At 40.8% G+C, this 27115-nt stretch overlaps 1 protein-coding gene across 3 annotated transcripts in view; it reads left to right on the forward strand.

Annotated features, from left to right (window-relative positions):
- Positions 1 to 27115, forward strand: part of ncam1a (neural cell adhesion molecule 1a) — a 221098-nt gene that overhangs the window by 188207 nt on the left and 5776 nt on the right. Inside the window, exons 15-19 of one of the 3 annotated variants that reach the window (XM_079282885.1) lie at positions 1574 to 1621; positions 7601 to 7725; positions 8364 to 8544; positions 24332 to 24539; positions 25817 to 25930. In XM_079282885.1, the coding sequence (XP_079139011.1) occupies positions 1574 to 1621; positions 7601 to 7725; positions 8364 to 8544; positions 24332 to 24539; positions 25817 to 25930 (676 nt within the window). Of the gene's footprint in view, positions 1 to 1573; positions 1622 to 7600; positions 7726 to 8363; positions 8545 to 13976; positions 16786 to 24331; positions 24540 to 25816; positions 25931 to 27115 lie in introns of those variants that run through there. The other 2 variants (XM_079282886.1, XM_079282887.1) reach the window with 2 other exon arrangements.

Below are 27115 nucleotides of genomic sequence, written 5' to 3' on the forward strand. Positions count from 1 at the left end.
GTATCATTATAACAGCTTATTTTCTGCAATAATCCATAATCCAATGGCTATTGGCTTTATTTCAATGGAACCAGTGCGATGCTCTACAGATAGTCATCCCTGCAGCACTCTATTAGAACATTGATTTTCTGATTGAAGGTTTGAGAGTTCCACAGAAGTCATCACCCAAAACCTGTTAATGTTTTTCACCTTACTTGAAAACATTACTCATTCCATGACCCGTTGTACTCATTTTCCAGACGGCAGTCCATTCCGTTACTCTAATACGGCCTCAGGTTTGTTTTCCAATGTGACAGATTGATACGACTTACAGTGCAGTCTGTAGCAAAGTGCGTCATTTGTACCCTCGTCCGTCGTGCCACCGTTGTTTCTTTAGTATTGCTTGCCCGTAGCATCCTTCTCTTGGTGTCTCAATCGTATAAATTGCATTGAACTCGTGCACTGCAGCAGTTTAGCCAATGGGTGTTGCTGTATATCAGGCCTTTAAAGAAGGTATACTGTCTTTAGAGACCACAAAGAGGAATACGGTTGTACTGCCTGTGATAATCAACGTGAGATTAGACTATTTACTGGTAATGATATTAAAAGCAGGGCAACCTCGCACATAAATGGCCCCATCTGGGAAAATAAGGTTTGAATATTCAGGCCTTCAATGCCCAGAAATCTTAAGGATTCCCCTTTTGTACTCACAGTGTGCCTTTTATATTGGCACTGTAATTTGGCAATTACAGTTGATGACAATTGTGTCTCAGATGTCACATTAGAGTACTGACTGTTCTGTGCTTACTTAATCAACTGTAAATAGTTTCCTAGTGTCTGCCGAGGTGCAGGTGGTGAGGAGCTACAGCTTTCTTTGGACTGAGCTATGCTTTTGGTTGCATCTTTTCTGTTGCTATATATATATATATACGTCACATTCCATTTTGGACCAATGAGTTATATATATGTGCATATTTTTAAACGATACCTTTGGCACTGTCTTGGTTTCAGGAGACTTCCAGCGTGTGTGTGTTCTACTTCAGCAGAATGTAAGCTAGACTTAGAGTCTGACGATGTAACATGACGGCTAGTTGTTGCTGTCAATGATGCCGCAAGTACCAAAACAAAATTATATTGGCCGAGGTACAAAAAGGAAAGGAAGCTGATGCTGTACTCCCACTGCTGAAGAAATAAGAAGTCTGGCAAGCACTAGAACTAGTTTAGGATGTATCGTAATGTAAGGAAATGTGTGCTCAACATTCCCCCCCATCTTTGATATTAAGGAGCAGCCGGCAGCATTTGTAATTGCCTCTCAATGGCTCTCAACATGGCGACGCCTGAGCCAGCGGCTCGTAGCTCACGAGTGGTCCAGACTCGTCGTGCAAATAGTCTGCTGTTATCCAAGCCAAAGTGATTCACTAAAGTAGGTCCAACGTGTGTGTGTGTGCTAAGAGGTCCGGAAAAACAAGAGGAGACATTGTTCCACAGGACTGAATCACGAAGACGGTGTAAAAACACACGTGAACCCAGCAGGGAGTTGCTCTTAGTTGAAGAGAGCTCCAGCTCTTCTCACCATGTTTTCACCATCTTTCAGTTTCATCAGCGACACCACCCCCTATTGCCACCACCAGTGTGGCTCTTAGTGAGTATGCCAGTCGTGCGGTGTGCAGTGTGTGTCTCTCTCTTCACCTCTGTCTCTCTTACCTGCTTGGCCTTACACTTGGTGTAGATGTTCATTTCTTTCCGGTGTGGCTCATAGGAGAGCTCGAGTATAGCGACAGCTAAATGAGCTTTAACACTCGATCATGATTTTACTAACATTTGTCAAGGACATGACGGTTGCCCTTCTAACAGCCTGACTATGGTGTTGTGAATGCATTAACACAATGTGTCTTAAGACTCCTCTGATTTTGCCGCAGTGGATTTAGAGAAGGTTATACTCCCGTAAATCAGCTGTGACCTGGTAAACCTGGCCTTTGAAGACCCTGGTAGACCTGGTCTACAGAACTCTGCTGACACTGAAGACTCGTAAAACTCTATCACACAACATAATCATGGAAACACGACATTTAGGCATAAACAGTGAGTGAGACAAAACAAAGAGAGGTACCACCCTGCAGTCATGCTTTTTCCTCCACTTCCTACTACCTACCAACCCTGTTTCTGCCTCTCTTCACATATTGCAATTCTTATCCAAACCACTCCAGACATTGACTTTCCTTGAGAGCTCGTCGATGTTTCGTGTCATTGTGTCCGTTCAGCTCAGACACAGTACCAGATCATCTATCCTCCATGACAGCGTGCTTCTCACTCGTCTTCTGCAGTTGACAGGCAGTAATGTGAGGTAGTTTCCTCTACTTGCTGCATTGCTCAGTGTGCCCTGAACAACACAACCAGGAACTACACTGCTGATATGCTGTCATTATTTTGTGCAAAGAGCCAGTAAAAGTAGAAGTGATTGCACATTCAAGCAACTAACCCATCAAACTACTGATTGCTTTAATTCCTGGAGCAACAGTATGTGAACATACATGATTTGTGTGTTTGGTACAAGGTCAATGGGGTAATTGTTGTACGTCTATTGTCGCTCCTTTTAAATGAGATCCTGTACTGTATGAGAATCGTGTGTCCTTGCAGTGTTGCTAACCAAATCTCTCCCTTTGAACTCACTTTTAACAACATGTGGCTTTACTTTAGAGTCAGCTAGGATGTAGTTGTTCATAGTGTGTTTTCTGCAAGTGCATCACTCAAAGCAAACGTCACAAATGCTTTCAGACCTTATTTCTCCTGATGTTCCATGTGTTCATGCTGTTGTCTGCTGCGTTGTGAATCATATTCAGTTGCCAAGATTTGTATTCTCAAAGCTGCAGAGTTTCCTCTTTTGACCCTGAGTTCTAGTTTGTCCCTGGGAAACCCAACAAACCGCTTTGTTTTTCTTTTATATCTCTAATTTGTCTAAAATGGCACACTTGGTGTTCGAGCGCACCATAGTTCAAATTCAGATTGGAATTAATGTTGCGATCTAAAACGTTAGAATGACAGAACATGTGTCCGAGGAAAAGCTGTTGATTATGTGAATGCATGAGGCAATTCCTGATGTCCAGTTTTGGTTGTATCTAAAATCTATATCTTAAAATCAAAATCAATTCATTTCTTTCTTCATTTATTTATTATTCAACGTGTTTCCAAAAACCAAAACTAAAAGTCTGGAATTACTTCATATATTCAGCAACATGTTTACTTTTGTACATGTATTCAGAAAAATCTATTTATCGATTTTTGTTTTTCTCTCGGTTGTTTGTGTTCCTTTTGTGCCATTTTGTCTTTAACATTATTGTTCATTTGTTTATTCTGTTGACATGTTTTCATCATTTCACAAATGTTGTCTGTGTTTTCCATGTGCCCCGCGCCTCTCCCCCCTCCCTCCTTCTCCTGTATTGTCCAATCAAACAATCATGTGCGTGCACATCATGTGACTTTGTCATGTGGCTCTTGCATGGTGCTGATGATGTCGTCTTCGCTGGCCAACAGAAGGTAATTTTTATTTTGTTTAGTTTGAGATCATAAGATGATCATTCAGAAGGCTTTTGTAAAATTAGATTCATCGGCGAAACCTTTAATTTGGCCATGTTTCATCCATCTTAAAGTCATTCTGTAAATATGTAGTGAACATTTAGTAAACTTGCACTATTTCATCATCTCATTCATCTTAAGACCTTTTCTTCCTTCCAGCCAACAATGATGTTTTTGCCAATTCTCCATTGCAGTCATTAATTAACAATGCAAGACTATCTCCTCTTAGTGCCTGATGAAAAATGAATAGTATATTGGCAATATAATACGATAATGGGAGAAATACACACCAGGGCCACATTCTCTTCTCTGTGGTTAATTGAGCGGGCTTAATGCGATTGTTAACTCTTTCACATGCGTTTGCCCTGATCCAGAAATGATAACCAGATCCAGTTTGCATGTTAATACCCGGTGGAACTGAGGTCTCTGCTTTGAGCTTTGAGCGAGCAAAGATCCATCACAAGCGATCTGTTACCTGTTATCTGTTCAACTCACGTCATGAACAAGACTGTGTTCTGTGAACACATTTTCTTCTACGGTTGCTTCTTTCCATGGATGCACCAACAATACATTTCATTTGGATAGATTGCTGAACTCATTTGACTGAAAAGAAAACATGTGTAGTAAATTGCAATGATGCAACAAAGGTAATTGTAATCTGTCTTTGTGAATCTCACTGTGGTTACTAGAAGCTAGAAGTTCCGTTTCAACGTGACTCAATCAGCCACAGCGCTGTGCAATTCATATGAGGATGGATTAAATGTTTCTCTTATTTTCCATTTATTCAATAATCAAAGTTATCAAAGAAAACTAAAAAACCAAGATTATGAATGAAGATTAGCTGGAAGAAAATCAACAAGATCATGTAGCAACATATTAGTCAGGATTAGTTCTGGGACAAATAATTATGTGCAATGGGGTTATTAGATACATTTTAATCCAAACACTTTTATTTTAATTTTAGCTGTAAATTTGCTTCTATGTCCTCTTAAAGTCATAAATTCCATTTTGACAATTTTTTTGTTTCATCAAAATGTCTATTTTTGATATTCACCAATGCATATTGAATGGCATTTAAACGTCACACGAGCACCCTCACAAAGCACCCCTGACTGAAATCTGCATCGCATGCACTGTTAAACATAGTCCTCCGACACTCAACTTTTCCTCAAATGATACAGTAGCTCACAGGGTTTCACTGATTGGACAGCGGCCCATTGCATTACTGCTGCATGCAAGTTTATTCACCGTTTCTTGTTGCGTCCTTCTTCTTCTTCTGCTGCTGCTGTTTCCCAAAGAGAAAGTCAGTCCTGTCTGCATGTGGCTGTGTCTTTGGTCATGTCTTCTTCTACATATACATAAAACACTGAAAAAAAACAACATGAAACACAAATATGATGCTTTTTGTATACCAGCAATATGCATAATTCATCATATGGGTTTTATTTTAAAGTTAAAGCTGCACAGTGAAACATTGAATTGATAACAGTGAGTATAGGCTAAGCATTACTTTTACATTATTTTTCAGCATTAAACGTCATATCAGATGGAACTATGAACCCACACAATTGAAAAATGAAGAATTGCCCATCAGCATGTTTTCAATAACTCCTGTTCGATTCTATCCACTTTACATCTCAGTGTGTACGCTGGGGGACGAGGGGTTAATCGGTCGGGGTACATGTGGAACCACACCTCCTACATGTGTGTCGGTGTGAGGTCATTGGGCAGCGCTCCACATGTTTCCCCTCCGTATGTGTAGCAGCACCCAAGATTTCCAGCTTGCATGGAGAAGCTTCTCATCCTAACCACCCTCTTTCTCTGTTTTAGCCTCAGACAAAAAAAAAGACCTAACCAAGAGTGATGCTTATGAATAACAATGCTCGATGTGCCAAATGTCTACCTGCCACCATGTAAATGCTGCTGTCACTAACTAACACTGTCTGATTCACTTCCAGCACATGTCATGCTCACCCCAGTCTAGTGGAATGCTCGTTTTCAGCCAGTGCGCTCTGATGATGACAAGAAAGAGTGCCTTCATGCATTATTCATTTAATTAACTACAAGCACAAAGAGTTTGAAATGTTGAATATTGGGTGTGGAAACATGATTACTGGCATTTTTTTTTCTGTGTCAATTTGAAATGTAAGCCAATGTTATTGCAATCCTTACCTACTGAATAATGACCTCCCAACAAAAGCATGCGTTCAAATCTTCATTGTTTCTTTGATTATATAATATACAATGAGAGTTTTTTTTTCTTCTGCCCCCTGCTTGTGGGTTAGCTCAGGGCAAAGGCTGTCACATCATCAAGTAGTCCGTTTAATAACATGATCCCAAGGCTAACTGTGTGTAGCCGGTGTACATAATTAATGAGTTTGGATTTGCTAGACTCCTCCCTTACAGTGGCATGAGAGTAAAGGCCATGCACACAAAACACCTCAGCCTTCCCTAGCACAAGACTACGTATGTATTATCAAAAGTAATAGAGTAACCAAGGCCTACAGGCTCATTATCCAGTGACCCAGCAGTCATTACTCAGGAGAGCAGAGAAGGTAATGAGGAGCCTCAAGGAGAACAACAGCTCTTTGCCACAGCCCTCTGTCCCCAGCCGCTTTTCCTGAAAATGAAGTTCCCACATTACGAAATTGCACTGTCAATTCGGTTTCAAGGCAACATATTTTATCCCGGATTTCATTTGTTTTTTTTTGACGTCTCACAAATACGTTCTAATCGAAGTCCGCGGAAGTCCATGTGGAGAGGACGGGTCAAACACAGGACTATCACCAGCGGAGACCGGTGTTTGTTCCCTGTGTGTTACCAAAAGTGACGTACTTGTTTTACCACAAAACATGATCTTTTACGAAACCTGACCAATTAGTTCTGTTGCCTAAACCTGAACATAATTTAGAATGCAGTTTTGAAACCGCAAGCGTTAAAACAGAAACAGAAATGTTGGTTTGAAACGTATATTTTGTTCAGAAATGTTGAGATTCGACGTATCCCTGGTTTGCAGAAACGTACAATGCTAATGTTTTATTCTGGCACTTGGGTTGCGGACTCTTCAAGCTGCCGTTAAAAGGATATTCCACTCAAAATATATCTTTGATAATCAAATACTCCCTCACTGTATGCTTGAAAAGTGAGTTCATGTTGGTCCCAACAAGTTCCAGTTATCAGTGCCTTCCAAAACTGTTCTGAATCAGCATTGAAGGATCCTTTCCTGATCTGCCACTGCCATTGTTAAAGTTTGCTTTGGTTTAGGCATAAACACTTTTTGGTCGAGTTAAGGAAAGATTGTGGTCTGCGCTAAAATATGTACTTTTTTAAGTTTAGGGAATGATTGTGGTTGTGGTGAAAATAAACCAAAAAAGCACTTTTGGTAAGAAACAGTGAACAAACAGAAGACTCCAGTGTCAAAGTCCAACACTTTGTGACTCGAGACCTTGTCAGGAAAACATCGACATAGATCCTATGTGGGCATTAGAATACCCAACTGATGAGAACAGTGACACCAAAGTCATTCATATGTCCCTAGTAGAACATGGGCTGTGATGCTCCACGCTAGCCTTTGAGCTGTTTGGAACTGCTGTGTAAACATAAAGCTAAAAGCTTCTCATTTTACATCTAGTGTGTGTTTGACAAAGATCAGCATTGCATTTAATTTGACCACTCTCTTACATAAACTAGTCAGGTGTAGTCGCAGTTCTGTTGAGATAATACCAATGAATAACACATGACAGCATGGAGCCAATGATCTGCAGGGATTTGATTGGTTGTGTTGTGGTCCTTGATCCTCAATCACACTGATTACAACCACCACATCTGTAACTTCCTCTGGATGCAATGCTTGTTGAAGCATTTTAAAACCGTATAGGTTGAACTGGTGATCAATTTAAGTTTTTAGTTTGGCTGACCCTGAAGACACTTGCCCATTTGAACATAGCAGGACGGTTTGGAAGCGCAGTAGCTAACTACACAGAATGGTGTGCATGCAACAGCCATATATATGTGTACTAATTACGGTTCATTGGTTTGTCCTGTGTAGGGGAACCCAGTGCCCCCATACTAGAAGTCAAGGTCCAAGAAAGGGGTAATACTCTTAAGGTCAACTGGATCAAGCAGGACGATGGCGGTTCCCCCATTAAACACTACCTGGTCAGATACAAGGCTGTGAGTATCCTGAGCAAGGAGGTATCTTGGTACCACTTTCCCAATTCTTTCAATGGTTTCACAGAAATTGGTAGTGATCAGTGTTTGGAAATGTTTGCCAAAACAACTAGAAACAGGAATAAACTTCTGGCCTCTGCCAAAAATAACACCCGATAACAACTCTCAGACACATTAAAGCACCCTTTCATCAGAATGTTGAAGCGGTCCTTCAATGCCTGGGGACCTTCATTCCCTCCTAAATCATCTTCTCAGGAAGGAGTTGGCATCTCTGGGTTGTGTGTTGCCCCCAAGACGCTTCACTAATTCAGATTTTAGCACGTTAAAACTGAACCATCTCTAGCCAGAAGCACATTTTTACTCTTATTGAAACTATATGATTGTTGTCAAGTTCGATATTGTGAGTTGCATTATTTTCCTTTTCACATGGCTTTTTTTGTGTGGAACTGAAAACTATGCTGTAAACTCTTGTGTAGTTTGTGGGCTTATTGAAGAACAATATGTGCATTGGCCAAGTTGAGAATGGGATAATTCTCAAATAATCTGAAATGAGCCTTTTCCTCTGTGTCTGTATAGAATGACCACGATCCCAGTTGGTTGCCCAGCTTTGACTTCTGTCTCCTCTGCATTCCTTTCCTCAGAAGCATGTATCCGACTGGAAACCAGAGATCCGCATTCCCCACAACAGTGACTATGTGATGCTGAGCGGCCTGGACTGGAACACGGAGTATGAGGTTCACGTGGTGGCAGAGAATCAGCAGGGAAAGTCGGAGCCTGGCGTCATCTCCTTCAGAACAGCTACAGACCCCACTACCATCCCAGGTACTGTTCCCATCATCTCACCCGAAGCATCCACACACAGCAGCCACAGTGCACCAAGGCTCCCACCGTGACCAGAGAGGCTCTATTATTTGGATCCTTGACTATTTCGCAGGTCTTTATCCAAAGCTTGCTGGTAAGGGTCTGACATGACTCATCTGTCTCCTCTGTTGCATGGGGAGGATGCATTGTTTACTTTACTGTGCAGTTTGTAACAAAGTAGAAGTCAAGGATTATATTATTTGCTCAAAGCAATACACAGTTACATGTAATATTTCAGCCTATACAGTAGGTTTGAAAAGACAAAGTCCCACAAAAATCTGTGAAATGAGCACAAACTCTGAAATGCATACAGGCTGTCGGAGTCGTGATTAATGAGAAGAATATATTCCTCCAACTTGAAAGGATTTTCAGTCCAGCAATGTGACTTTATGATCAAATGAAAAGTTTTACTGATGGTTAAAATTACAACAGTAAACCCTTGTTTGAGATTAATGTTAGATTAAGTCCAGGAAACTAAACTAAACATTGGGAATGGCTGAGTTTCAATGCAGACTAATTATAACAGCTAGATCATGGCCAATGAGCAGAGTGGGGCATTATTTCAACACAGTCCTTGCTTATTGGACTGTAGAATTCTTATTTCCATGCAATAAAGCAGACAGCAATTTGACATTCTTCGACAATAGTTAACAATTACAGAGTTTCTCTGTAGTATTTTGTGGAGGTGTAAAATGCCGTTTGTGAGCTAAATGACAAAACAATGGAGAAGACAATGAAATCAGAATCAACTTTATGGGCCAAGTAAGTTTAAGCATGCAAGGAATTTGACTCTGGTTTTCAGTTCTCCTTAAAGACGAGTGGCTGTAGAGAAAGATGCGCACAGACAACAAAGCTATGTGCCTGTGTGTCGTCATCGAGCAGTACGAGTGCTGTGTGTGCCTCAAAAGTTGCTGAAAAATCTAACTTTCTTGGAAGTAAAAAATCCGTGAGTCACGACTTGAAGCTGGGTCGTCCAAAGTTTATATTCCTTTTACCATCGGCCTGTACTGTCGTTCTTTAACCTGTAAATGTCAAGCATCTGCTTGTTTCCAGCTATGTCTCCTCCACCTAATCCTTTCCTCTTGGAGAAGTACATTTCTAAGTGTTTTCGTGCACGGAGCACCCGGTTAGCATTTTAAAATGTTGAGCTCACTTTCAGAGACAAGTCTACAGAAGAGTAACTCTTGAATCCATATGAAGAGCAGATGCATATATTTGCTATATATATTCTCCTCCTTGATGCTTTGTTGCCACAGATAAAGCTCAGCATCATGGTGCTCTGCTCGCCTGGTCTTCAGTAGCTCCTGTAAATCAGCCGTTACAGCTGAAGTTCAGTGAGCAATGAAGTCGGACCAGATATCCGTCAGACCCAGAGCATTTCCTCCAGTTCATACCAAACACGTCTCTACCCATGTGGTCACGGTCAGCCTTTGTTCTGTTGTTGTTGTGTGTAAGGTGCACATTTTAACTTGGGCTGCCTCCCCATTGCACTATACCTGTGCTATAAAACAACTCATCTGTTTGTCTTCGACTGAAAAAAAGAACCCTGTCAGGTTTTCTTTCTCTGTCTCCCTTTCCTGTCTTTCTGACATCCTCCCCCTTCAGTTTGAGGGTTTTTCTTGCCTGTTTTTTACTCAACCACACAAAAGAGATTTTGATTCCCCAAATTATTCTTCCCTTCCAACTGCCAAGTGAGCATCAAGGGATCTAAAAAAAAAAAATGACACCAACATTACAAACTAGATTTCAGGCAAACAAATTGGTGTCTCGTATGTCAGCTGTATGAGAGATGAGAAACATTTATGAAAAAGTACAATTAATAATTATTGTTTACCATTGTGAATGCCTTATGTTTACCATTGCATCATGCCCTCATGCTCAGTAATGCCCCATAATAGATACAATATATTATTGTTCGTTTAGTGCACCAACTTAAAGACCATGATGGAACCTTGACTTGAATAAACACATTTAAAAATGTCTCATAAATGTAATACCTATAATACCTATAAATATGTATGTGTCCAACACATGGGTGTCTTTGTAAAGTATGATTACAGTAAATTAACCCTTTCGGGTCAACATTTGCCAGTCAAACGATTAATTTTTCCACATTCTCTCTTCTTTTTATTCAGTCCATAAGACTCCATCTTTCTCTTCCACTGCCAAGTGTAGTGGGTTTCACAGTCCATGGGTTCAGGACTGACCTGAATATACAGTGTGTGGCCTAGTTAAGTGGGGATGCAGCCCCAGCAGTCTTTTGCATGGTGCCACTTCCAACTGGATTAATCTCGACTGTTCCTTACTGGAGACCCTTAAAGGCAACGGCTGCCAGTGCATGGCACAAAAAGAAACCAGATATTTTCTTTTTCATGCGCTTGCTGGGCAACAGCCATATAGCAGTGGGAGGTTTGGATCATTATAATACTACCACAGCAGAGGTTCACATGGGCTTCATCCAAGTCAGTCCCCCTTTAATTCCCGTAATTACTTTCCTTTCATGTTTATTTTGTTGTTGTTTTGCGATGTCGAGTATTTCTTACAAGTTGCTGCTGTTTTTCCTTCACTTCTAGACGAGTGGGGAAATAGCTGAGGTTTATTTTTATCTACAGCATCTGCATTTCATTTCAGCAGCTTTCACAGCTGTTCCTTGTAATGTTGGCTTGAAACGGCTGCTCTTTTTAAAACATATATATATATACTGGCTCTGTGCGCTAAATTGGCACTGTGACGCAAATTGCGAATGCCGAGTTGATCCAAGGTTGAGTTTCAATCTGTTTTCATTTTTTCAAACACATCCTCAAAGACGCAGCCAGAAACACAAACTGCCACAAACACATATCGACCAAAGTCAACGCACATCTCGGTGTTAATTTGATTCTTCTTTAGACAAAATGATCTGTTGCGTAAGAAAACATTTTCATCATTTGGCCTGTGTGATTTCTGTTCTCTGCAGATACAGCTGGGCAGCATTTTCATGCCACAGAGTCATAGAAGGTGAAATGCTGCCCAGCTGTGGAGAGATAAAACATCATCATAAAAAAAGTGTTGAAAACAAACACAGTACATTTGCTCGTATGGACACAGAAGGGAAAAGGTGTGTTTACAACTGATCCATCCAAATCTCCCCAGCTAAGGCTGACATTGGAGTAAAACTACTTTTGCAGTTTTGATAACATGAGATCACCCTTCCATCCATGTCATAGACTTGACCTTCATAACCAGCTTTTGTTTTGGATGTGTGGTTTTTGCATGGGCCATTCTCCCTGCCATGACCAGTGGTGTAATGGTATGATGGTAGCTGAAGAAGTGGCCCTACTGTGAGCTCTGCCACGCCCACTCCTTTCTATCTGTGTGTCACACCAGCCATCTGTCTGGTGATGTGCTCTACTACAGTAGACCTCTTAGTGCTTGCACCGCTGAAGAGTCTAGAAAACAAAAACAGGTGTCAAAATAACATTTTCCCATTTATCAATCTCAAGAGCTGCCACATTTGTGTAACAAAACTCTTTTTTTTTAGTTTTGACCTGATCTCTGCTCTTTTGTTCCACCTGTAATATGTCTATCCTTTACGAGATGACTTGCCTTTCCAATATTGTCTGTGTTTAAATGCACAAAATACTCCAAATATTCCACAATGTCCCAAATATGACAATATTTAAAATTTGATACGGTTCATTGTAAACAGCATATTCTGTTTGGATATTCCGAAAGTAGCATTTTCCCATTAAGACATGTGGGATATGTTGATATTATTGGTGTTGTAGGAGCGTTCTGTGGACATGTATACACACAATTTGGAATATATGTCTAAATAGTTTTTTTTTACAAGAGCTTATGCCGGCCTCCTATGCATTGAAAACAAACCAACTAGCCGTCAGTTTGCAGAGATGGATCCCCCAAAAGAAAAGTCTAAATTTCTGGTTTGAAGGAGAAACGCAGCTACTTTTACACCAGCTTTGACTTTCTTATTGCGCAATACATGGTGGTGGCACTTAATGAGTTGAAATCACGTATCGGCTTCTTGGAAACAATGCCAATGGAAAGTAAATAACCGTCCCTTGTCGGAGTGGACAGACAAATTAAATGCATCCACGGGACCATGCATGCATGCACGGCTGCATGTTAATGTGAATATTGGTGAAATACTCGTTTTCATTTGGCAAGTAAACAGCTTAGTAAGAATATTGTCTTTTTCTGAATGAAGGAATATGTTGTGCATGTAAACATAAGCATCGTTTCCTTGAGCATTCACCACTAATTGCAACAGCAAATGTGTTTTGAAGGAAACATAATGCTGCCCAGATTTCATCAGCATCAAGAGAAAACGTTTCTGATGAATGTATCTGCAATGTGGCAAAATGTAAATCGGAACATAAAATGCAGCTAATGTATGAACATAGTGCTGTTATTTTGTCAGTCGTAGGTGTGCATCCCCTGCTTCACTTTTACAAAACAATTGATCTGAGTAAAATCCATATCTCATAATTACTATATTTCTTCTCAATATAACGGTGCTGCTTTTGCACAGTGAGTTCAGCCCAGCATCACTCCACAGGCTGCTGATTGGATATTGAACCTATCATTTCTTTGTCATTCAACACACCAACCTTTGGCTCATGCTTCCAAAGACACACACACACACACAAAACAAAAACCTAGAGGCCGTACTGTGTCGACAATTTCTTCATTAATGACCCGATGGGTGAATCAATGAGGCTTTTGGATGAGTGGTGAACAAGCATACAATTGCATTTACTTTACATTACACCACTGGCCATTACAAATGACAGATAACAGCCTGGCGTGTGGATGTGTTGCTCACATCCAGGTTGTCATCTGTCGGATCCTAAACTCTGCCGCTGATCTGCACCACGATTGATGAAAAAACCTATTTTTGTTGAGACTGAACCTTAAAGCAGAGAGGTTGGACTGTACTGTCTTTGAAACATCTTCCTTTCTGTTGTCATTCCCCATGACCTCCATCTATGTGGCCTTCCACCCATGCATGTCATGAACCATGTGTCATTTGCCTTGCTACTAACATGCTATGGCTTCTTTTTACTTTGATCCTCTAACTTAGACTTCCTTTTTTTAAATCCTAAATTCAGTTGTACTTCTGTATTTCTGACCTTATTTTTCTATCTCTCTCCCTCTTTCTCTCCTGCTTCCCTTTTTTCTCCGTGTCCTCTTCCTGTCTTCATGTGTGATCTTCTTGAACACCTATGGACCATGACATTGCCATACACACAAATTTTTCTCTCTGTTTGTGCTTTTATTATTCTTTTTTTTCCTGTCACTTGTGCTATGATTATCACTCAAAAAAAAAAAACCCCTCTGTTGTGGACATTGATATGCTATATTTGTCATCTGTGGTTGGTCAATAACCTCAGCTACCCTTGGTTGCCGATGTGTTACCTACAGTCTGGCAGCTCTTCTGCTGTCCATGCTGACTGTGCTCTGGCTCTCGTAAACTGATTTTGTTCAAGGAGACAGAGGATAGTCTAAGCCTTTGAAATCTTGGGGCCCACAATCCTTTGCTTTCTATGCCTTTTTGACCCTTGTGCAGTCACACGCAAGATGAAAAAAAAAAAAATATGAAGAGTCAAGACATTGGTTTCATGACGTTATTACAGGGTGCTCAGTACTTGCATCATTTTCAAATTTTGGGGATTTAGATTCTGTTGATATTTTTGTTTTCATCTGTTTTCATGTTGTATATGAATAGATTTGGAAAGGAGAAGTTTTGTCAATGCTACAAGTCGGACTTGGGTGCTCAGTTGGGATACTGTGTAGAGACAAAGTGTTGCCGCTTTGTTTTAGAGACGATTAGTAACACATTCATAATGCCTTAATGTGATCTTGAGAGGGGTGATGAATATAATAATTCCCTTACACTGTTTGATTATGTGTCTACAATGTGCTAACCAGAAATGGCAATTGTAAAGAGACTTTTATTTTGGAATTTATTGCCTATCAAACAGACACGTCATTCCACCGTTACGTCAAAAATGACATGAAAGCATGAACACTGCATGAAAGCTGACACAAGGCATGATCCAGTATTCATTGATGTGCTATGCAGCTGCTTTGGAGCTCCCCAGTCAAGCATTATGAATGTGTTAACCAGGTGAAGAGTACACATGCTGTGCCTAATTTCAGTTTGTTTTTTTGGATACAACCTTGAAATGTCCTGCTGTACAAAATGAGGAAAGATTTAAAAAGAAAAAAAAAATATTGGTTATGGGCAGAGTATTCATTTTTCAAGAGAGTTTATTAATTTTGGACATTATATTATGCTCACTTTCAAACACAGTATTATGTAATTGCCTTGTTAGGAGAGGACAGAAGGTTGTGCAGAAAAACTAATCATGTTTCGTGACAAAGTGTACATACTCTTTTCAAACTGACCTTCCAGAAATACGCTGGGGTTATTTTTGTTTTTTGTTTTTTTTGACGGTTCTTGTTCTCTTTTTACCTGAAAGCAGAGAAATGTCTAAAACGTGCAACAGCTGTTAAACACTAAAAATTTCATTTTCAATAATGTGAAATTATTCTATTCTCAGACATTTTTGTAAGTACATATCAGTGTATTTCCATGTAACCATTGTAGGGTTGAAATAAATTGTGTTTCTTTTTTCTTTCATGAAAGTAATGGCTTTCTGAAGCTTTAGTGACTGAACATACTAAGATGTGTGACGCAGTGCTGTCTTGTACCGAGTGTTCGAGGCCTCGATTGTGAAGCTGATTTGAGCAACTTTTTTCATCTGGAGCTTTAACAAAATGACTGTATTCTGCATTCAATGTTGCATCACGCCATTCACGACTGTTACACCCAGATGTTGAAAGATTAGAAGCCTGGCTATAGCCTAGAAGAAGAAGATAGTCTGCATTTTGAACAAAAGAATGAACAAATGGTATGTACCGTATAGAGGCTTTGAAATTATACATCAATATATTATGTATATTACGAGCCAAAAGCGGCATCATGAGAGCGATGGCTTGCTGAGCAGATTTTGGTTATAGTTAGCTAACATGATGTAAGCAGGAATTTAACGTATCCAGTCCCACAAAATGTAGTTTAACTGTTGGTTGACAGAAACCAAAGGTGACTGTATGTATGAAACAGGAAGCTCATAGCAGTCCCGTGCTTTGTCGACCCCTACAGTACATCTACCCTAATCCCCCCTTTTTATTGTGTGGCTCGCTCGTTCCACCTTCGCTGCTGACGAGACCGGAGTATTAATTCCAGCCCAGTCGGCAGGGAAAAATGTTGCATTGTACGTTTCTGCAAACAGCGGATACCATACATATTGTTGTCATTCAGAGCAAGTGACGTTGTACAACAAGAGCTGCACAGACCGAGTGACGTAGCATATTAAGCGACTAATTGAAAGTTACGTGGTATAATAATGACGTTAACAAGCTGTAATGTCCACTAAGGGTGGGTGGAAGTGGATTGGTCAGGAAACACAGGACTTTGACTCCAGGAGACTGCGTGGAAATAAAAGTCGACGTTGACTTTGCGCTAGTTACTGAACGTTAGGCTCGTTGGCTAACGTTGCGAAAGAAGGCTTGCTAAGGACAGTAGTTATTCATTGATGTAAGTTACGTTTTTACGGTTGCTACGTTACAATAAGTTATTATTTGACCATAAAACATTATCTTTTCTCCTACGCTAACCAAGTAGTTTTGTCGCCGAAACCTAGCTAATGGTTTCACGACGTTAACTAGGTGGCATTGTGCATTTTTGCTAGCGAGAAACAAGGCTGATATGAAACATATTTATGAAGCATGCCTCGGTTAGACTTTCCTTTGCCTGTCAAAGATAGTGTCAGTTCTTTTATCAAACGATTGACTTGTTTTTCTTGCGGCAACATTCTTCTTATTGAGGTAATCGACCAAAACATTTAAAAAAGCTTTTCTTTAACAATGTTAATCAAGAGCTACAAATCTCACAAATGACCATCAGAGTGTCGCGGACTCAAAGCTGTCTATACAGTTTCCATTTGTTCAAACCTTTGTTCCACACTCTGCTCTAGAAGCCATGAAAGTCCTGCAGAGTCAAGACGATGCAATGCATACATGAAGAGACCGGAATCACCTACAGCCACGATCAACAACACTTCGATGTGAGAGAATTAATAAAGCATTGATACATTTTCAGGAATCAGACACATGTGAATGGTGATTGTTTTGTCTGTCTCGCGTAATAAGAACAACAGAGTCTGTGTTATGGTGACCAGTGAGAACAACTTTTACTTCTTCGGCTAAAGTTGACCACATATGAAAATTTAAATGGTAGAGTGCAGATGGGTTGGTTTCCCATGATCATGAGTGGAGTCACATTAAAAATAAAAGTAAACTCTTGAAGTATCTATTACTTTTTAAAAGAGATAAACAGACTCTGGAAATAGAAAATCATTCACTATTTTACAAAAATAATATTTTTTGATGGCATACCATTTGAAAAGCACAGTCCCACAAGGCTCCATTTGAAGCAGCCTGCAGCAAAGAGCACTTCAACTCCAAATAAGCAAATGTCAAAGGTTTTTGATTTGTAACCTTTGAAGGGGGCTTTCAGAGGATAAGGTGAACGTAGCTTGAGAGACTCTCTGCCTGCTTAGGATGAAGGAGCGCCATAAAACTTGCCTTTGTACGCCTGAAGGTAAAATAACATTGCTATGTGGTGAAGCCTGGATTCCCCAGACAGTAATAAGGACACAGGTGAAGAATTATATTGGCAAAGAGACAAATATACCTTTTATTTATATAGTTTAGCCCTTTGGTATTTTCCTTTGGGTGGTTGTCATCTCTGAAAAATCCACCTCTGGCCTTCTTTCTACAGGCTGCGATCTAAAATGAGACTTGTATTCCTTCGATTTATTATCCCAGGCACTCCTGTTTAATCTCAACTAAATTCTGTCACAAGGATAATAAGAGTTTACGACACCCTTGAGGTGTTCTTTGTCACTTGTTCGTCCCTCCTGTTGTTCATCAGGGCCTGCTGAGTAATGAGAGTGCTGATCAGTGCTGAGTGATTTTCATTTTTGCTAATCAGGATCTCCATCTAAGTCTGTGCATCAGACTTACTTGCATTGCATATCAACAGAATATTTCTCCTCCCTGAAGCAAATGGTGCGGTCGCCCACTGCATACAGACTACAGCGACTTGAAGAGAAGAGACGTCCCTCTCTTTGCATAGCCTGAACCATTCCCTCACTTTGTTAGCTTGATGTGCTCCATGAGGTGCTCATATCGATATCAATTCAGTGTGAATGAAGCGGCAAGTGACATTTATTCCGTAATCTTGAAATGTTCCACCGTTGTTTCTCGTGTCGTTTATCCTCTTGTCATTTTCCTCAACTTCACATCAAGAAAGACGATGTTGTTTTTTGTGGATTCAGATGGACATTTCATATTCTTATTCTGACTGAAGCATTTCGTATCCAGCAAAAACATGAAACAGCCGACGGTAATCATCTCTTTAACAATATTGTCACTCTGTATTAAAATGGATATATTATAGAGTCCCAAAGCTTCCTCCCTTCATCCTCCACTGCAAATTAATTGTTTTTTTTCAATCCAATATACACATGTTTGAAATCTTCATTTAAATGCCATGAATCCCATCCAGCCAGGCACACTGCCTCCTGCATATGAGGGAGGAGAGATCTTAATCAGTCAGGGAGGGAGTCAGTTGTCAGCATCACTCTGCTTCCTTGTGCCCAAGACGATAAAAACGGAACCTGAGGCTCGTGTTATTGGAGGAGCTGTGCCACACTGTGGCACAGCACCGACGGAGGAGACAAACATGGGAGCCATTGTAGAAACTCGAGCAAAACAAGGTCAATGCAACACACATCTAGAGTCTGCATTTGCCTGCTCGAATGTCTACACTTTATCAAAGCTGCACTAAAAATATGAGTCGTTTTTCATTGAGTGAAATAGTCAGATTTAAGTCATGATTTTTGTCAACACCAGGTTGAACTGAAACTATTCAACGTGGCACTAGTTGAATATGCCTTCCCTATTTAGAAGGCTTCATCAGTGACTCCAAGGCTTTAGAGTATGTAACAATTCTAAAAGACACATTTATTCCTTGCAGATTTTCAGTATGTAGTGTTTTCAAACAGGAAAAGTGATAAATTGAAGTCCAGTCAAAGAAGTTACTCTGCGTATTAAAACATGCATGATTTCATGAGTGTGCTGTTGATGCACACGCCTGTATTTTCCATAATGCAATGCAGAACAGAAATAGAGAGGCTTCTTCCAGCTACGATTAAAACAGTATGCCGGTGGGGACGAGGCAGCTCAAGAGTGATTCACTGTGTAATTATTTCTGTCAGCGCAAGGATCCCACCATTTCATGTTTTCGAAACTACAATGATTCCTCGTGTGGTAACCTCAAAGACATACTGATGTGACTACATGGCCTGTTTTACACCTCGGTCGAACCATCGTCTCCTCTCTGTCTACTCTACGAGCATATTGCTCCTCAAATTGGTGTTTCGTCTTCTGTAATGTTGTTCCTCTACAATATAATGTGCCATGCGTTTGGGAGTTTTTTTTGTCTCTGCCATGTACAGATCTGTACAACAGCACTTCAGTGCACAGAGAATTGCTCTATTGATGTTTCAGTATGTGGTCCATCTAGTGAAATGAGTTTTGCCTCACTGCTGCCGTTTAAATGTCTCCTACAAAATTACATCCCCACACAACTAAATCACACTCAATTCAAGGGAAACATGTTTTTTTTTCTCAGGTCAAGGTCCAAGTTTTAAAACATGAATAAATGTTGAAAATAGAAATATGACACAACTTAAAATAGAATTGTTATTTCGGCAACAATATACATTGTTGGGTTTGGTGTAAAAAAAAACATCAATTTGGTTTAAAGTGACTATGAAACTGAAACAACACAGAAACTAAAAAAAGTACTTTGTTCAGACGTGCCATGAACAGCAGTATCCTGGGTGGAAGTACTGTGTTTTTAGACCAATCCACCACTCGGATATCATCCCTATGCATCATTTAAAGCGTGAACAATTTTGTGACTCGACAAAAGCAAACGAAATCCACGCCAACAAAAACTTTTCTTGAAACACAATTCACGATGCAGTTTTGTTGTATGTTGTATGTTTGGGAGAGAGGGCTGCTTCAACTGTTCTTCCACCGTCTGATGAATCGTGTCATTTAGAGTTGACCTTGTTGTTTTTAGCTGGAGCAATCTATCATCCATAAATATCATGGACGTTATTTTATAACCGTTTCCCCTAAATTCAGCCTGACGTATTCAGTGTCTTCAGAAAGTGATGGATTACATACCATGTTTTACAACATGAGCTTGTAAAGAGAGAGTCAGTCAGGCTGCAGTTTGAGAAATGAAATATAAAAGTCCTCATGCATACAGTACGAAGCTTTACAATCAGTACCTATATACTATTTAAATGCATCTTATGGTGCTATAATGATGTGTAAATTGACTGCCAATATAAAGGTTGTTCATCAATGTGCTAGCACAAGAGTCTGACAGATTGTCTGTGCTGGACAGTGACCAGTTATTGATTTCTCAGGAATGTGTGGTTTTCAGTGCAAGTGAGGCTCATCACATGCAGTCCATTCTCAGCAGTCTTCTGGGGAACCGGCTCAGTACTGTACCTGACAAGCCTGTAAAGAGAAATGTTTCTGTAGTCCACGCTGACACGAAGATTTGTGCTTTTCTCCCTCAGCGAGAACACTCGTGACAGAACCCCCGCCACCGAATACATGCCACGTGATTTATTGTGCCTGTTAAAATGCAAATGAAGCAGTTGGCAGAGGAAAAACAAGTGTTGTCTTCAACACTGTCGCCACCTATAAGCACGCCGAGCTGTGGCCCGCTCCTGCTGTTTTGATCACAGCCTTCAGAGAAACTGAAGGTCCGCATACAGTGTCGCGAAGGATAGGGAGATGCTGTATTTAAATGAAATGTCTGGATCGACCATGGCTGTGTGCTTTCTGTCACACAGGTGCAGTGAACATAATATGTTTGAGAAGCGTGAAAATAATTTAAATTTGACATGCTGCAAAGCCTGTGCCACAGTGGCTGTGCACAAGGTTTCAAGAAGTTCACGAGTGCAAATGATGCGTCTCAAAGACCTCTATTATGGAATCAGTATTTTAAAACTGAATATGGGTCACATGACTGTCCCACTTCAAAGGCCCAGAGAATTGTGGTCATCATTTGCCTTGATTTGTGTCAGTTATTATAATGGTGTGTTCAGGCGACTCGTAAAGTCTGGAAATTTTAAATGTCAATGGTAAATGTGTGAAATAAACTGGATCAATGAAAAAGAAATGGTGTAAGTAAATAATGGAAGGCATGGTTAAAATGAGTGGCCTGGACATGTTCATCACTGCATACACTGAAGAAAACATTAGAAAAATATCAGGAGAGAATTCATGTGAAGAGCCATGTCAAGTCAAAATGTGAACTCATAATGGTTCAGTCAAGTGTTAACAGTCAAGTGTGGTTCTAAACGATGGAAGGGTTTAGCTGGTCGCCCCAAATCCCATTTGATTGGATAATGTGTGCGTTTGTTCCCAAGTGCAGGATGAGTCTTTGACAATGCTTCAATATTTTACAGGCGGAGAGATGAGATATGAAGAGATAGCGGAAGCATTATCGTGGGGATTAGAAGATTCATTTCACTGGGTCTTTATTAATCATCCTACAGTTGGTTATTCTTGTAATTTTAACATAAATAAGCAACAGTGTAACAACCCACTTGCTGCATTATGATCTGGTCCGGGGAGGCAGTGCAGAAACTGGTTTATTTGTCTCTTCTAAGATGAATTTGTCTTCATATGATAAGTCAGCCTTGTAAAAGGACAGCTCTAGACACCCTGGCACATGAATTCTGACCGAAAAATAATTCCTGATGTTCATGTTGGATGGTTTGGACCAAATTCAGTTGTAGCTGCAGTAAATATGTTGATGTGAGGGTACATCGGCTACATTTGGCCGAGTGTCTGTGATGAATGGGCCGAGAATGGACCGAGAATTTCAGGGTACAACGCTTGTAGTTTAACAATGGCTTTTTAAAATTATTTTGACAAAGCTGTGACGAGCACTGCAGAGATGGTGTATTTTTGTCGGCCAACCTCAGAAGTTACTAGTTCCCTCTACAAAAAGCCAATGGGATTTAGCCTTTGGATTCTGGATTATTGCAGAAAATAAGCTCTGTGGCAAACACAAGTTTTATGATACGCACACGTTTTGTTCAGCACGTTAATCTTCACGAATGAACACAATGATTTTTGAATGGTGAACACAATTGGCAGAAGTAAGAAGCTAACGATAAGCTACAAATTAGCAACACCACGGTCGCATGAGCGTGAGTCGTTAGGCGGACTAGTTGGGAGTGTTGATGTTTTGTAGTCTCACAATATTCCCGAGTGGGATTTTTACTGACTTCATTTATGACGTAGAACAACACTTTGAAATTGCTTAAGCTTTTGTTATCCACAGACCTCATTTCAGGCATCTAACCAGAAACTTATTTCTGGGTTTCAGGACTCTATATGCTGCGTTCATACTGTTCATACTGTAGGTCCAGTGATAGGCCTACAGACCTGCAAAACATATATTGCATTGAGTATTTCCTGCTCCTCATCCCCATCTTCAAGGACGTGGGTATTATCAGTTTACATAGATTCAGAGATGTTCCTGCAGCGCTGACATTCTCCTCAGACAGATTGATGAGCCCTTGATCCTTACCAGACACTGGCAAGTGATTGCCACGATCTTTACTGCCTCAAGCAGAGCCTCCCTAGCCAATATAAGAAAGACATTCGTTTCACGAAAAAAGCCTTAATCTCTCCTTGGGTTCTGAAAAGTCTGTGTGAAGGGACATTTTAAAGCCGGCTCTGCATGCGGTTCTACCTTTTGTGTCCTTGAGTTGGACAACATCAAGGTGGCCACTCTGACAAACATACCACCCACCACTACTCAAAGGCTGAAAAGGCACCCAGCAGCACAATGTGGGTAAGTTGAAAAGATTCAACTTCATGCAAATCTCCTTTGAAGCACAGGAGCAACAAGCTGGAGACATCCAATCGCACTCATTTTGATTCCCTCAGGAAACAGAAATAGATGTTTTATATTCCACTCAAAAATACTTCCCAATTCTCTTTGCGATACAACTTAAATGGGCCCCCGGAATAAGAATAACAAAAAAGATGTGTTGAAAACCATTCACATCCATAATGCACTGTGAGTCAGTGCGTAAGCATTGTACCACAAATGTTTTTCCCTGTTTGAAGTATCGTGGTAAGTAGCTTGTGTTTTATCCCCTTGAAGTGAAAATCTGGCTGCATGTTGTGTGTTTTTAGACAGTTCAATCTCTTGTCATGATTTTTCCAAAAGTGAATAGAGAACAAGAAAATAACTGTCGGCAAAACTTGACAGAGGCCAAAGTTTTCCTCAAAGAAATCTTGAGCTTTTCCTGCTAAAATGGACTTGCTGGTTGCATGCAAAGATGGAAATTTGGCGACTGTTTAATAGCCCAGGTTTGTTCATCAAATGCCAACAAGCGAATGATGAGAGCTATTCGAAAGCCGTTGTTGAAATGCAAAGCTGCAAAGCCTGAGCCAGCCTTGGACCTCCAAATCCTGCTGATTCCATCCCGTCTATAAACTGCACGTACATTTGTTTGCATGGAATAATCTGACAGGGAAAATAACCTTTACCCTCAAAGTGGAATCATAAATGTGTTGACAGCTTGCATACGTTGAGATAAACAGCTGCTCAGATAACCCTTTCTAACCTTTACGTTCCCTGAGAAAGTTTTGAAGCAGCTGTTAAAACAATTCAGTGCGATTACTCTCTTTTGTAGGGTGTGTAAGAGTGGGACGTGGAGGGCTGGTCTATGACTCACATCTCCTCCGTTATCTTTAAAGAATTCTCAGTTGCGTTGTTTTTTTCTGTGATATATTCTTAGCGAATGGGGGCGACTAGCTCACTGTGCTAAGAGGGCTGGCTGGTAACCGGAGGGTTGACACTGACCCCAGATTGTAACTTTTTGGACCTCTCTACATTGAAGCAGGGTTTAACGATTGTTTTCAATACACTTCATAATTAATAGCCAAAAATAAGGTGTCTTCGAAAAGCCTCTGACAAAATGTGCGCAAACTGTCACAACAGCTACTCGATGGTTTGCCATGAAATCTGGTCCAGATATTAATGTTTTTCACATCAGCAATGTTAACGGTCACGACATGAATGCCTCAAAACATATGACAAGTAAACATGGAAGCGCTGTGACGCACAAAACGATCAGCGATCAAAGTACAGCGTAATATAATATTTGTTTGTATATATAGTATACAAACCAACCAAATTTCTTCCCTGGAAGTTCTGTGATTGTGTGTTGAACACCTCAAGTGCGTCGGCCTTATATCAAGTATGAAAGCAGGGTCGGTTTCAATGTCGTTTCAATGTATTCATTTCCTGATGGCTCTCGTGTGATTTGTCTCCAACTTCCCGCTGAAAGAACGACACACTTGAGGTTATGACAACTGAAACCTGAAGCGGTTTATTAAAAGCTTGACTGCATTTCCTCATCATCTCTCTCTCTTTCTAACTTTCTTTCTTCCCCCTCTCCCTCATGTTAAACCCTCTCCTCTCCCCTGACTCCTCTTCTCCTCCTCTTTTTCCTGCCTGTTTCTGCTTGTGTATTCCCCTCTCCCTGCCCTCGTCCTTCAGATGCCGTGGACGGTGGCTCAGGCCTGGGCACCGGAGCGATCGTGGGCATCCTCATTGTTGTCTTTTTCCTGCTGCTGTTGGGCGTGGACGTCACCTGCTACTTCCTCAACAAGTGTGGACTCCTCATGTGCATTGCTGTGAACTTCTGCGGGAAGGCCGGACCCGGTGCTAAGAGCAAGGACATGGAGGAGGGCCAGGCTGCATTCACGTACGTTAACATCTTACGACAGATTATTTTCTATTGTCTTATTTAAAGCTACACTAATCAGTGTGTTATGTATACAATGGATGCATGTGACTGTTTCATGTGAAAGGATTTTTCTTACAGTGACAACCCCCAATTTCCCAGACTCTCCCCTCATCTCCATGTTAGCGTCTTTCAGCTCTTTGTTTTGGCAGCTTTTTTCAAAGAAGCTTCAACATAAAGACAAAGTTAGCGACTTGGTGGAGACCAAAGCAGAGCTAAAAAGGGACTTCAACAAAATATGCCACTACTGGGGGGAAAAAAAAAATCCTAAAGTGTCTTTCAATAAAAACAAAAACGCTGAACTACGCACAACTTTAAGCTTTAATATAATTGAAATATGTTATATAATTCACAGAATGTACAGAATATAAATAGGTGTTGCTATTGTGTGCTTGTTGTGTGTTTAGCTCACCTACGACATCCTGTCTTTCAAAGATTGTTATTATTTTTATGCTTTGATCAGGTGTGGGGGATGCATTACAATTGAAATTCCAACTTCAAAAGTGTTAAAATGAACAGATTGAAATTGTCATAATGTTGAATTAGTCCTAATAAAAAAGAAGGCCTGCAAGCGTTAACAGTAAAACATTCAGAACTGTGTTTAACAGACACCTTTGTAAACATTGAATCATGTCAAAATTAATTTATTCCATGTTGGCCTTTGTTCAATCAAAATTCAGCTAAATATGTTGACTGTGTCTCACTGTACCAGCTGTGAACTTCAACAACAAATAGATATTTCAAGAAAACGGCTCACATTAAATATGTACAGAGCTGATATTTGGCACTTTAGATCTTAACATGTCACTCCCAGCTGGAAAACACTTTAAAGCTCGGCACAATCAGAGAGCAGCAGCGACGATAACAGACCCAGGCCCCCAGGGGAAGCCCACAATCAGAGCCTGCAGGTGGAGGATGATCAAATGGTGGAATGAGGGAATTACAGAGAGTGTGGTACAGCTTCAAGGTTGATGCTGGTGTTTTTGCACGTTATAACCACATTGTTTCTGATCACCACAATCTTCCTTTTTGTAGACTTTCCTGTTACATGTGTGAGGCGGGGTGGACATATGTTGCAGAGGTAGATAGTGTCACTGTGTATGTTGGACACCAGGAGTTGCGTGTCTGACCGAGCATAGAAGGCCGTGCTCTTCTGGGAGCTTTCGATGTTTAACATATTAACAGGAAATCAAGTTAGCGTGTCAGTTTGCTAACTGTCCGTCGCCATCTGACAACAGGAAAGATGACTCTAAGGAGCCAATTGTTGAGGTGAGAACGGAGGAAGAACAAACCCCAAACCAAGGAGGGGGTCCCACCGAGCCCAACGAGACCACGCCCTTAACAGAACCTGAGTGAGTATGGAACAGGACCACTTCCCCAGTCTAGGGAGTGTCCCAGACTTTGGCCTATCTGCATGAAATCGTCATAGAGAGGTGGATCCAATCATTGGGTTCCAATCAGTTTTGGCCAGGCCCAAACTAGATTTCTATGTTGCTCCAGTGTAAACACCATAGGGTAGTACTGACACAATGTAATTCATTCCTACACTTTCTATGTGTACGACATGGGTGCAAACCATGCTGAACTGATTATACTGTAAAGTACAAGACTATTAGTCACAGATTTAGACCAGGTCAACATTCAGCAACCCCCAGGTCTGTATGCATGACCACTAAACCATCACAGCTATGTGTATGTGCTAAGTTTCGACGAAGAAATATTCTTCATTTAACTCGTAATTTTGACTTCCAGGCATGATTTAGTACAACTTAGTGTTATGTCAATTAAGGTTTTTATGCTGCTCTCCCAGTAGTATTTGGGAAAATGTGTGCTTGACTAAAGACATCCCCAATACAGACCATTTAAGTTGGTGTTGTTACTTTTACACATCTGTGTGACTGAATAATCAAACAACTTAACACCAACCTGCAGCTAGTCGCAGCTCGTCCAAAGTGGGGCTGCCGCCAAGCCACTTAACCCATTCAGACAAACCGCTTTGTTCCTTTACGGGGAAAAAGCATATTCACATTCTAATCCCCAAATCCCCACATCCTTTCTGTAGTTTACTGTTGTATTATTTATTTTTGTTTACCCCTCCACAAGTATTGCTCACATTTTGTTTGTGCAGATTTTCACTTTTTCACTGCAGCACAGTAGCACTCACTCTGCCTTGTTTATGCCCTGACCTGCACTCTCCCTCTACCCCTTTATTTCTTTTGTCTTTCTTTCCTTCCCTTTTCTCGTGGCTCTATGTGCTCACTCCTCCCTCTTCTCCCTTGTTTGTCCTGCCCCCTCCCCACCAAACAGGCCTGCTGCTGCAGACAACACCTCCACGGTGGTAAACTTGCTCCCCTCCACTGCCACTAACTCAGTTGCTGAAAGCTTTAGCACGGCGCAGAGCAGTCCTGCTAGTGAGAGCACCACGCTAACCACCAGCGCCTCCAGCCCAACCAAAGCCGCCCCTGCCAAGGCCTCCCCCAAAAACAGCCCCGCTGCCCAGTCCAGTCCGCTTAATGCTAACACCCAACCTGATGTTG

Source organism: Melanostigma gelatinosum (assembly GCF_949748355.1).
Source record: "Melanostigma gelatinosum genome assembly, chromosome: 14".
In the NCBI taxonomy this organism is placed as follows: domain Eukaryota; kingdom Metazoa; phylum Chordata; class Actinopteri; order Perciformes; family Zoarcidae; genus Melanostigma; species Melanostigma gelatinosum.